The sequence below is a fragment of the Lepisosteus platostomus genome, chromosome 2, assembly GCF_059453375.1.
Source record: "Lepisosteus platostomus isolate fLepPlt1 chromosome 2, fLepPlt1.hap1, whole genome shotgun sequence".
NCBI lineage: Eukaryota > Metazoa > Chordata > Actinopteri > Semionotiformes > Lepisosteidae > Lepisosteus > Lepisosteus platostomus.
The window spans coordinates 4,464,136-4,477,135 of NC_142612.1; the positions used below are offsets into that span (position 1 = coordinate 4,464,136).

General features: G+C 36.8%; 1 protein-coding gene across 13 annotated transcripts in view; it reads right to left on the minus strand.

Annotated features, from left to right (window-relative positions):
• The window catches only part of dmd (dystrophin), a 728,682-nt gene that overhangs the window by 248,486 nt on the left and 467,196 nt on the right, over positions 1-13,000 (minus strand). For all 13 annotated transcript variants that reach the window (XM_088646795.1, XM_088646880.1, XM_088646889.1 and 10 more), the window contains 2 exons: positions 7,182-7,329; positions 5,147-5,296 (listed from right to left, as the gene is read on the minus strand). In XM_088646795.1, coding sequence (XP_088502921.1) covers positions 5,147-5,296; positions 7,182-7,329 — 298 coding nt within the window. The remainder of the gene's footprint in view (positions 1-5,146; positions 5,297-7,181; positions 7,330-13,000) is intronic.

Below are 13,000 nucleotides of genomic sequence, written 5' to 3' on the forward strand. Positions count from 1 at the left end.
GCTCTCCTCCCCACTGAGAGCTGGGGTGTGCTGAGCAGACTGGCGCATCATCCAGGTGGGGCTGCACACTGGTGGTGGTGGAGGGGAGTCCCCATTACCTGTAAAGCGCTTTGAGTGGAGTGTCCAGAAAAGCGCTACATAAGTGTAAGCAATTATTATTATTATTATTATAGAGTTTTTTTTTTCAAAATACAACAAAGTACCAATGGCAAAACACTTTTTCTTCTTGGATGTTTAATAAATAGTGTATAAAGCGATCATATAAATCTATTAAATCCTGTTAAAATAGATTTTGAGCAGTATCTTTTAGATTGAAATCCTACCTGCAGTTAAGAAAATGTTTTCAGACAGACAGTATTGAAAGTGGGGCATAAAAATAGTGCCTGCCTTCTGTGTGCTCTCAGAAGGAAGGTTTTAAAGATGGAACATTTTTCGTAATGTCTCTATCAGCCTTCTGTAATAGCCTTCATCATCTGTACAGCCGGAGACTGTGAGAATAAGGTGGATAAATGAGGCGAACACCAACTCAGGCACCAAGCTTACACTCTGATAATCTAGCTCATCTCTCTTGGTTGACATCGGACCAGGAATAACATTAAACAGTAATAAACTCCTTACTGCAAACCTCCAAGTCCACGGTTCACTGGCCCCAGGGCTCATCTATCAATCCATTTACAACGCAATAAAAGGAAAGAGGCCCATTACATTGCTGTGATGTGCCCTGGCATGTGGTGTATGACAAGCAGTGAATTCATCAGTGGACACCAATGGACAGAGCCTAGTGCCCTTTTGTCTTCCTTCCACAAAACCAAACGGGATCACCAGCTGGCCGGCTAATGACTTCTTCACACTTTCTCCAGGTGGCAGCAAGACATTTTTTTGGGTCTGTCATCTCCTTGTTCTTCAATTACAGCTGATTGAAAACGCAGCAGCCCGCCTGCCGACCAAGACCAGAAGCAGAGCACATATCGCGCCCGTTTCAAAGTCTCTTCACTGGTTGCCAGTTAGTTTTAGAATTGATTTGAAGATTCTTGTATTGGTGTATAATTCTTTTACTAGATTTGCACCTGAATCTACTCTATGTCTGAAATGCTCCCGGAGCACAGTATGTTCCTGTATGATCCCTCACGTCCTCTGACACTGGCATTTGAGTTGTGTCAGTGCTTTACCAAGCATTAGACCCAAGACCTGTGGAGAGGCAGCTTTTAGTGTGTACAGCTCTGGTCTTTGGACTAGGCTGCCAGAGGATCCCAGGACAGCACAGTCGGCTGACACTTTTAAAATGTAGTTTTAAAACTAATCTTGTCAGCCAGGCATCTATCAAATTTCTATAAATGTAATTTCACATATTTTAATGTTGTTAATAATAATAATAATAATAATAATAATAATAATAATAATAATAATAATAATAATAATAATAATAATAATAATTTGGATTGATTATGTACTTTCAATTTTGATTGTTAATTTTCTTTTTTAATTCTGTTGCTATTTCATCAATTTGCCCATTGGTATTTTAATTCCTTAGTATTTAGTGCAACTGTCTATGTCTCATATCACGGGGTTGTCTCTTGTTGTACAAGGGTTACTGTAGCACCTCCTGTATTTTGAGCACAAGACTTGAATCGGACCAGTTCTAGCTGTGTAATCCACACAAAATGACACCTCTTATACTGTACAATAACAAATACCCTTCAAACTATATTACCTTATTATCCACCAAATCACTTTTTTTCAAAAAAACATTTTGAAATAGCATGGTCCTGGATAAACCACTAAACGTCTTTTCCTGTCTTTGTGTAACATCCTATAATGAGGGAGAGAAATTCTAAAATTAATTTGACCTTCCATTTGTGCTGTGCTACAAAATTGTTTCTGATAGAGGTCCAGATTTGACATTGGCTGTTAGAGTTACAGAGACGGGGGGGCACTGGTAGAAAGAGATTTTCTGAAATAGAAGGTGTTAAGAAAGATTGTGGTGTAGACTGTAATCCTGAATTCATTATAGTATTCAGAGCAATTTAATCGTCCTAAAACAAGGTAGCTCAAGATCTTCAAACCAATGATTTCACAATGAATGGAAGGACAGTTCAAGGACAGACAAAAGTGAACCAGAGTAACTGCTTGATGAAGGTTTACTAACTTGAAACTGCTGTATCTTAAATTGTAAATGGAACGAGACAGCAGGCAAAGTTTGAAGACTGCTGTCAAAAGACCCAGATGCAAATTATTTTAAGAAAACAATTTCCAAAGCTCAAGAGCTAGAACTAAGTGTTTTCCCTGTGGTTTGGTGTGCATTCCTGAGGGCAAGTTTTCTTAAGCTGCTTTGAGCTTGATAAAAGTTTGATTAGTCCATAATTCTTAGTTCCTGGAAAAGATCTTTAAATGCTGGGGGAAAAAAAATCATTCTTCCATCATAATGCAATAGCAAACTTAGAATATGTTAAAAATGTAGCATTTGCATTTTAAATGGATGGTTATAATTTTCATTATTTTTTTTATTTTTGATTGACATAGAATGTGCAGGGATAACCTCTCCTGACACACTCACAACACATGACACTGTTAGACTCATTTAATATACTGTATTCCACTCACAATAAGATGGCTGGTGTACTAGAGAGTAGAAAGCAAGGCACAGTGATCACCACATAATAAAAGTTTTTTAATTGGAACAGTTTTCCAGCTTTTCAGCTGATTACATTTATTATGTATAAGGCTCTTCTCTGTCTTTCACAAATATCAGGCATTCTGTCTTACATAGTCGCTTCAATAAATAAGAGTGGCATTATGCTAACAGGGTATCCCTATCAAAGATTACAGCTCATCTTTCTTCTGCTTTTAATTAAAACAAACGTGTTCTGTGGTTCACTAAGAATTCGGGAATCTAAAAATATGCCTTATTTCAACCTGTGAATGGAAAAAGGATCTCCTTCAAATTTCTACTGACAAGGTCATTATAATGAGATCCTGGGGGCTGAAAAGGATGACTTTGCAAAAGATAAAGAGGAGTGCCTTTTATCAGTTTAGTTTTGTTTAAATTTTCCCTTTTACAAGATGATTATTTTCGTGCTGTGGGGCAAGAGTTACAGTAGCTGTGGCTTTCCTGGAGATTAATGCAAGACCCCCTTTAATTACAGTACCAATCTCCAAGATAATATTTTATGTGATTTTCTTCTCTTTGACAGTGTGGACTTTAAGTTTCTTGCATAAAACAGCATTGCAATGTAACCAGTTTGCCTTCCTCTTTGGTTAACTATTTTATCAACAGTAAGTCAAAGGATGGATATGTGGTTGGACCCTGAATTTTAGCCACTGACATAGGTACAGTACCTTTGGTAAGCCAATCCACACAAACTTTACTCTCCCATACAAGGTAGTTGAAATATTCTTCAGAGACTCTTGAAAGTCAATGTAACAGTCTCATCCATATTAGACCTAAGAGTCACATCACTCCTCTCTTGAGAGCTTACAAGCTCCTAATCTAGTTGGTTTTGTCATCACATGACAATTGTCTGAGCCAAATGGAATTCTCTATGATGAGATTGATGCCTATCACATGCTGAGGTTATAACTAAAATCACTCAGTATGAAAGGGGGATGCATTTCAACACATCATATTCCAAGTTTCTAAATGGTTACAAACCCTTGAGACAATGTTTACTATACTATAGACAAGTTACTGCCAAATGACCAACATGAGCACTTACTATTATCTAAGGTGCTTTCAATGTTGGATTCCTTTAGAATTGGACACAGACATCCAATGTACAGTGCGTATGCAGAGGAACTTCTTGGGTTTGAGTTCACTCTAAGTATCACATCTCTCCTGAACCTGTAGTATTGCTAAAGCTATGTAAAGATATGTTTTAATCTTTATGAATATACAGTACAGTGCACCTTTTCCACCAAATTGTACTCAAAAATAGAACAATATGCACAGTTTGCTTACACTAAAGATGTACAATAATACATGCCAGATAAAATATTTGTTCCAATGCTCAAGAGTCCATCTTTGTCTACCCATTAAATGGAGTGTTAAAAATTAGGTTTCTGAGCATTGCCATCTTATCTTGGGAAAACAGTAAAGCACGAAAAAGAGGGATGTTGTGGTTAAAAGGTCAATTATAATGAGCTTAAATAATTGTTTTTTTTTATTCATTTAGACTTTGATATTAATTTTTAATGAATAATTAGAAAAGGAAACAAGAAAGTCAGTTCTAAATTGTGCCCCAATTTAGCACAAAGGGTCGAATGAAGCCTTCTGCATTTATATTAACATATTAATACACTGTGGCATTCAAATACAGTTTTGAAGTCAATTAAAATGCATCAGGTTTGAGTAGAACATAATTATCTTATGCAAATCTAAAGATAAAAATGACTATTTAAACTAAGTATACTGTATATGATTAAGATTTTATTGTGCTCAAAGAAATAATAAGTTGTACCAACATTCACATCCAATATAAGGCACACTTTTACAGTATATCCTTAAGGCTCACAGGTTTCTGTTTCCAATAGATTTGTTATTGAGTCAATAGTTGATTGATTCTTGAATCACTAGGAAAGAATGCATTACAGATGGGTCACCCTTAAAGATCAGATTATAAACGTCTGTGAGAGATGACCATAAGGTACTAGATGGTGAGCAGTGAGAAAATACAGTATACAATCAAATGTGCATCCATATGCCCTTTAAACTGTTTAAATAGCTTCAGGATTGTTTTATGAATATTATTTTTGATAATACCTAATACAGTAGGTGTGATGTGACAACTTTACTGCAGGAAAAATGAGAACAGTCATACAACAGTATGCTAATTTGTGGTAATCCTACTCTGTTGGGCTCCTGAGCAAGGCCCTTCACCCCAACTGCTCCAGGGGCGCTGTATAAATGGCTGATCCTGTGCTCTGACCCCAAGCTTCTCTCTCTCCCCATTTGTGTGTCTCATGGAGAGCAAGCTGGGGTATGCAAAAAGACAAATTCCTAATCCAAGAAATTGTATATGGCCAATAAAGTGATTTTATCTTACTTATAGTAAATTTCCTTAAATGTATTCGAAGCAAAAATTTGAAATGATTTCTAGAAACAAAATGCAACATTAACATTCTAATACCTTGATTGTAATGAAATGATTACCTTTGTCCAGCGGCTGTTGGCTAGTTTCAGGTCACACTCTAGTCTCCTTTGCTCTTCAGAAGGAAGCGCTGTGCTTCCATGTGGATGCCCTCCACTTTCGTTTAATTCTTTTAATATTTTCCTTCTTGAAGGTAGCTCTTCCACTCGTAACTGTGGGGGAAAAGGGACATACATTTAGTATTTGCTTTTTATTCTCTTGTATATCATCACAAGGAACTAGATTAGTGGTGTACTTGTATAGATATTTAAAATACTGTATATGTAATATATTATACGTTATATGTATATACAGATATATAAAACAGATTCAACACTTATATTTCACTCTTAAAAATTACATAACACTAGCAAGCTAACACATTGCTTGAATAAGATGCACTTTTTGAGTATTCTGCTACCTCCTGAGTGTGAAATACAAATAAAAGATGTGATAACACGTTTGGTGAGAAATATGTGCTTGTCAGTTCTCATGTGCAAAAGGGATGTCTGCATGAATGAAAATCTGACAGGATGCTGGTTTTTATCACAATGGCAGGGATGCCATGGCTCAGTGAAAGACTCTAGGTGTGTTGCTGGCAAGAACTTTACAAAATGTACAGTAGCTGCCAAGGCATTGAGGATACTTCCTTAAGCCATGACTAGACTCCCACAGTGCAACCAACTGCTAGGAAGCTCCCATGATCCTCCCAGGAGAAGCAACCTGAGGGACTGCTTCTGCATCATGTGACAGCTTTACTGAAAAAACTGGCCACTGTGGAAGGCCCATCAATCTGGTTAAAGCCGTCAGACAGCATCAACCACAGAAGAAATATATATATATATTTACTGGGGAATCCAGTAAAATAAGAAAAGCTCAGGCTGTTTTCCGAAAATACTGTAGCTGTGCACAAGTGAATGACACATTGGAAGACATTACATACAATTTCAATGATTTCTTGATGAAATAACACCTTTTATTTCTGCAGCACAGCAGAACTCTAGCTCAAAAAGTATTGAGTACATATTTCATTCAAAAATGATATAGCTTGTTTATTTGAAGACAAGTTTGTATTCTTTTATAGGTAACAGAGGCAGTCACAAAGATTGGTGTATTTCCTTTGAGATCATGTCTGCACACAGACAGAGGCTAATCAGTTAATTGTGTGATTTAGTAAGGTAATTTTGTTCATCTAAATTAATTTAGGTTTGCAAAGAATCTAAATACTAAAATCTTGATCTTTTCATTTTGTTTTCATATTAACCATTTACTTTTTGTGCTTTGAATGTGTTGAGAAGACTTTCTATATGGCAGATATTAATTATTACTAATTAAGAGTGTCATGAGTGTAGACATTGAAGCAACAAAATGGAAAAAACAAGAGTCTGAATACTTTTTTAATGCACTGAATGTAAAAATGTTTTAAATTAAAGTTCATCATTATTGGCACCTTAGTAGCAAAAGCAAGAGTAATAGCAATAGTAGGAGTAGCAGTTATCACCATCATATTACTATCCTTGGCTTTTTAAACAATTAAAGATGTGAAATGCTACTAAAAAGGTAAGTACAGTTCTTTAGTTCTTTGGTAAAGTGAATGTTTGGTATTACTTCAAAATAGCACAACTATCTTATAGGAAAAATGTTCACAGACTTTTTCACAGACTTAATTATACTTTATTATACAAAGCTACTGTATATGACATAAAATTGTATGTGAGTTTGGCAGAGATAACATCCATCAATTTTATTAACATACTGTATGTCTTTGGGAACAGTTAGGATAATATATTCAGTTAATTGGCAATAAAGATACTTGCACCTAAACAATGTTATTCCTCTGCGCCATCTTAACATTGGACATAAATATTATATTACAAGCTGAAATACGTGTTCAAAATGTTACAACCACTACAAATTGAGTGATTAAATGTTAAATGCAATGTACTTCTTATGCTAGCTCCCATAATCATTGCAGTGTTTTGTCAATTAAAACCTGCCTGCACCGATCTTATTTGCATGCCTATGTTTCTCCGTTTCTTGTGCAAATGGTTTGTTTACCTTAATTTTCTCTAGAGAATCTTTCAGCTGATGTTCGTCTCCAGACTCCAGCTCAAGGGACACAATACTTTCCGCCTTGTCAAGCCAGGACAGAAACTCATTCAGGTCTTCTTGCAGTTCTGAGATGATATGTTTCTCTTCCTCTGACCTGATAAAGACAGAAGGTCACAACCTATTTCAGACACAATGAAAATAGTTCTCTCCACATTGATCTGATAGAAGGACACACTGTACATATTGGCAAAATCTATTTGTTTCCTTAAACATGAAGCCAAGCACCTACAGTACTTTAAGATTTAGTATGATTCAATTCAATTCAATTCAAGTTTATTGTCATTAAACTTACACAGGTGCATAGTATAATGAAAAGTGTTTCTCATTAGTCACTCAGGTGCATTATATAAATAGGACAGAAGATAAGACAATAGACAGTTACACAATAGCAATAATAGTAACATGTAATAACATAACATAAATAACATGTAATAAATACTGATGTATAAATAATGATGATGAATAAACAATAATGATGTATAAATAATGCAGTGAGAGTTAGCATTAATGCAGAAACCTTTTTCATTTTTCATTACTTATTCCCTTCATAACATCATAACATACAGTACTATTTTGTGAATAAATATATTTTAACCATAAAAAGTGAAAAAAGCTATTGACAGTAAATGACGTCAAGTGACTAGCATATATTCCCCCAGGACCCTGCCTCGTTTTTATTATTTGTGACTTGACAATATTCAGATAGACACATTTGGCTGCATATTCAATCATGTCACTGATTGTTACTTTTTGTTTTTAATTTAGACTCTCCAATTTTGTCCTCATTCAGTAGTTTCTTGAAAGAAGCTAGCAATGTCCTCTCATCCCTTTGTGGAAAGAATTGCCTCCTGTTCTCAGTTTTAAATGCATTTTCCCATTTCCACTTGTGTCCTCTGGTCTGAGTTTCACTTTTCTTTCTTATTTATTTCTCACTTATTATCTTCCTTAATCCATTCACTTGGTTACCAAGTGATTTTTTAAAAATCTGCATATTTCTTCTGCATAGATTGAAATAATAACATAGACAAAATAGCAGATGTTTCACACCGTCTTCTTCTGGTTCACGTCTGTGAACAACGGTATGATTTATTTATTGATTATCCTTCGCAGTTGAAGATGACTGTGCTAACAGTGAATGGTAAGGGTGATCCAGGATCCAGGCACTGTCAGGCAGTGGTGTTGTCTTTAGTGATATCAGGTCAGGCACTGCGCTATGTGGTCATGGCAATCACTGCAATACTCTTGCTTTGCTTCCCCATTCTGACACCTTTGGGTATCATCAAACTGCTGGGCTTCTTCCCAGATAACCCCTCTCCATCTGGTTCAGTCAGGGCCCATAAACTCCCAGGAGCTGAAATCGATGTTTGCTTTTACCATATCTTAGAAATGCCTTTTCTGTCTTCCTCTGGCATTGCTGCCTTGGCAAAAACGGGAGGGGAGAACATTCTTTGGTGGACAGAAGTCTATCCAGGTGATCTGAGCTTCACTACTTGTGCTGCTTTCTAGGGAGAGAAACTCCACTTGATATGTAAAATCTTCTGCAAACAGCACCAGTGAGTCAAGTCCTTTTAAGTGTCTCCTGCATGTTTCCCATGTTTCAGCCCCATACAGCACGGTGGGTAGACTTCTTGTTCACTAAACAGGCTTTATCTTATTTATACTTAATCAAACAAATCAGGATAAATTAAAACCAATTATACAGAAATAACAGTACAATAATATAGTTAACAAACTACATGTATTTGGAATATTTAACTGTACAGATATTAAAATATCATTATTATGAATTATAGATAATTAAAATGTTAAACTGCCAATTTGTACATATAATTAAAGCTACTGCATTTATCACACTCCCACCTTCAATGTGCACCAAAAGACAAAAATATTCTGGGATCTCACTAATGAAGACTATAAAGGCATCTGAAGCAGAGACAAAATGTTTACGCAGTATTGTGCAAAAAGTGTATCCTCTAGAGCAAACCGGTTTTAACAGACAATGTGATTCTCAGTATTTTACAAAAAAAAATGAAAATATATTTACAGTAGTACTGCTTGCCAAGATAGGCCTCCCTGACCCTTTATTGAATTAAATAGATAGAAAATGGATGGATACTTGGTACTCAATCTAATGTAATACAAAACAAGTAGTTTTAGAGTACTGCAATTTCTTGCGAATTCACTGGATTCATGGAAGAACATGCCCCTCCTAAGCACATTGAAGGAAACAGGTCCTGATGCAAAATATATTTCCTGTAGTTTTTGTGTTTTTCCATGACAGAAACTTTGCCAGGTTAGAAAAAAATCCCATGAATGAACGCAGAGCTGTGAAACGTGACTTTCAGATAAAAGGCTTTCTTGACACAGAGCTGTTAACCCTCTCCGTCCAGCACTGTACAGCCCCTGACAGGTTAATCTTAGCATGAAGCAATTCTTGAAAGAATCTACTGTAAAAGATCAAAAGGTTTCTGTCACGATTGTAAGCCCCTCCTCTTAAGGACGCTCCAGCTCTTTCTTGTTTGTTGTGATTTTTTGCACCTGCCTCCTGTTCCAGCCCTACCCTACAAAAGCCAGACGCTCCCACCATTCCAGGCTCAGTTTTGGCAGATGGACTCCCGGAAGCCTGCCTACCAGCGAGTCCAGGAGTGGCTCGACAGCATCGGCTTCGCAACGGTGTCCTGACCATCTGGGCCTAGGGCTTGGAGTGCCTGGCCCCATTACCCCTTTTTATTCTCCGACCCTTCGCCGGATCCTGTTCCGGCATTTAACTTCTGTCATGTCTCTGTCATGAATGATTACCCTAAGGACTCCCTTCGGACTTGTTTGCCTTGGACCACGCCCCCCGGGGCACCAGCCCACCGTCGACATGCCCCCCTATACTTCCTCCAGCCCCGATCCCAGTCTTTATTCCCCGGGTTTGTCTCTCTCCCCTCTGCATTCTGCTGTCTGCATAGGGTCCTGAAAAACGCTTTGTGACAGTTTCTACTTCTGAATACCGAGCCTTGAGAATGTGTGGGGTCCTTCATAAGCTCTCAGAGCAAAGCTGACACTTTCCCTCATCTTTCATGTCCTTCAGATTCCAACTACAACCATCATCTCCAATGGTAATTTTACACAGAGCGATTACAACAGTTAGAGCTTAGTGTGCAATACTTCACATTAATATGAAACCTTTTATGTTAAATGGTTGATATTCTGTAGATCTTTTAGAGGCTTCTGTATCTGTGAAGATTCCGGTAAAACAAAGCTGCTGCGATTAATGTCAAAAACATTGTTCTAGCCCTCTTTTGTCTTCAAAACCATGTTGTCATTTATGAAATTCCATAAAAACTTACTTTAAATTGTTTGGGGAATCTTATTTTTTTCCCTTGCATTTTCTAATGTAATCTCAATGAATTTTCCGTTCAGAACAGATTTATTTAAATAATTTTATAAAAATCAACAAAAACCCATCATAAGACCATTTTCTCCTTGCATGTTTATCAAAGCAGCCTTAATTTAATTACTGCTTGTTTCACATTTTTTCTACTACTCCTCAAAGCCACTGAATGGCATGCATGAAAGGGAAAGCACATTTTTAACGTTCTGTACCCAAAGAGCAAAACTCTTTCACACTGCATTAGTAACAACATACTACAGCAACAAAAGCCCCAGATCATTTTACATTGTAAATTCTCATAAACATATAACAGTAGTACAAAACCATTCAAAAAGATACTGTAACGAAAGCGTTCTTTCCGGACCCTATGCAGACGACACAATCCAGGGATGAGTCAGGAAAACACGGGGAAAAAAGCATACGGGAGTCGGGAATGAAAACAGGGGGCGTGTCCATGGTGCGCTGGTGTTTGGGGGAGGTGTGGCCGAGGCAAACAATCCAGAAATAAGTCCAAGGGGGAATCTGAGAGAAGGCCAAAATCCAAAACCGGGCGGTCCATCCAAGACGAACAGAATAAAAACGGGAACCGGGTCAGAACCGGCAGGAACAGGAACTTAAAAGCTTGACGGGACCAGGCGCTTCCAGGTCCCGGATTCGCCTGGTATGGGAACCAATGCAGAGCCCAGAAGAGAGTGAGTGCCTGGCATTTATAGGACGGGGGGGCAGGAGCCAGAGGCAGGTGCAGGGAATGAGTACTAAACAAGGAACAGCTGGAGCATCCTTAAGAGGAGGGGTTTACGATCGTGACAGATACAGTATCTTTACAAAACCACCATTTATGTTAGGTTTTCATATCAGGTCCTTGAAAATAAATTATGAAACACAGATTAGACCTGAATTACAAAAAAATCTATAGGATGAAATGCAAATGGCGAATGTGTTGAATGAGTATCTCAGAAAGGTTTTTACAAAGAAAAGCACAGTCAACAGCTGTATATTGAATAACTTTGATTGTACGCTCTAAACACAATATTTAGAAAAAGTAGAGTTGGTCTTGTTTACATGACGCGCTGGCTGTCTCTGCAAAAATAGCAATGATGGAAACAAATAGAGTACATGAAAGGCATATTTAGATTTTCAAAAGACTAATAAAATTCCACATTAAAATCTAATTCTCAAAATGCAGGAAGTATGCCATCTAAAAAATACTAAATTAAAGTGAATTAAATATTTGTTCATGAACACGAAACTTAAAGGCTTAAAGAGCTAAACCTTTCTACTCTCTAACTCTTTAAGATTTAAGGGAAGGTGGAACATCCTCTCCCAGCACTGCGTTGAGGCAGATACCTTGGTGTCTTTCAAGAAATAGCTGGTTGAGAGCCTTGGGGCAGCTAGCTGTTAGATTCCAAGCAAGGCAGATGAGTCAGATAGCGCCATAACATGTGTAAACATTCTTATACTCTGAAACAATTTGGAATAAATACATTCTGAGGCAAACTTCAGAAAATGCTATTTTATATGCAGAAATTCAAAAACGACCATGGATTAAGAAAACTAAATACTGAACACGTTTGAACTGTTTTTCAAAAGTTGTTAATTTAGCAGATATTCTCTTGATCAGAGGTGAGGAACTCCAGTCATCAGGTGTCACATTAGTTTCTGTTTTTATTGGATAAGTAGGCGAATCAGTTGTGTTTTGCAGGTCTTAATCAGGTCTTGTTTGAAAGGTGCCTCACAATCTTGCAGAAACCAAGCCCTTAAGGACTGGAGCTGCCTATTCCTTTGTAGATTATTCACTTTGTACCCTTATTCCTTTCTTCTGGAGATTTCTCGAAAAGCGTAGGTGCTGAACTATTGTTTCATTGAAGCAGATACCAAATTTTAAGTAAATGAAACAGCAGGTGTATTGAAAACAACATTCACTCTAACAACATAATAACATAATAACAATTATAATAGCAATATAATAATACTATAATAATACATATAACAATAACAAAAGATAACATAAAAACAATATAATAATACAGTAACAAATGGGTTAGAAAACTGTATGAATATAAAAAAGCAAAAGTCCCTTATTATTTATATTTTTTTCTAAACAAAGTGCATTAGATACACGCTCAATCGCCATTTTAAACCATTTTGCAAACCCCCAAATGGTATTTTTGTATAAGTATTTTATTTCAAAATGTTAAGCAAAAAAAAATTAAATCCTTTTTCTTGATTAATAATCAGAAATGAAGGATTGTGGTAAGCAGTCATGCCAAAGACACCAGCAATGATACTATATGTGTAGAAAATATTTGTAACGAACAGTTCTTTCCGGACCCTATGCAGACAACACAATCCGAAAAAGTGAGGAAGGAAACACCAGGGAAAAGTC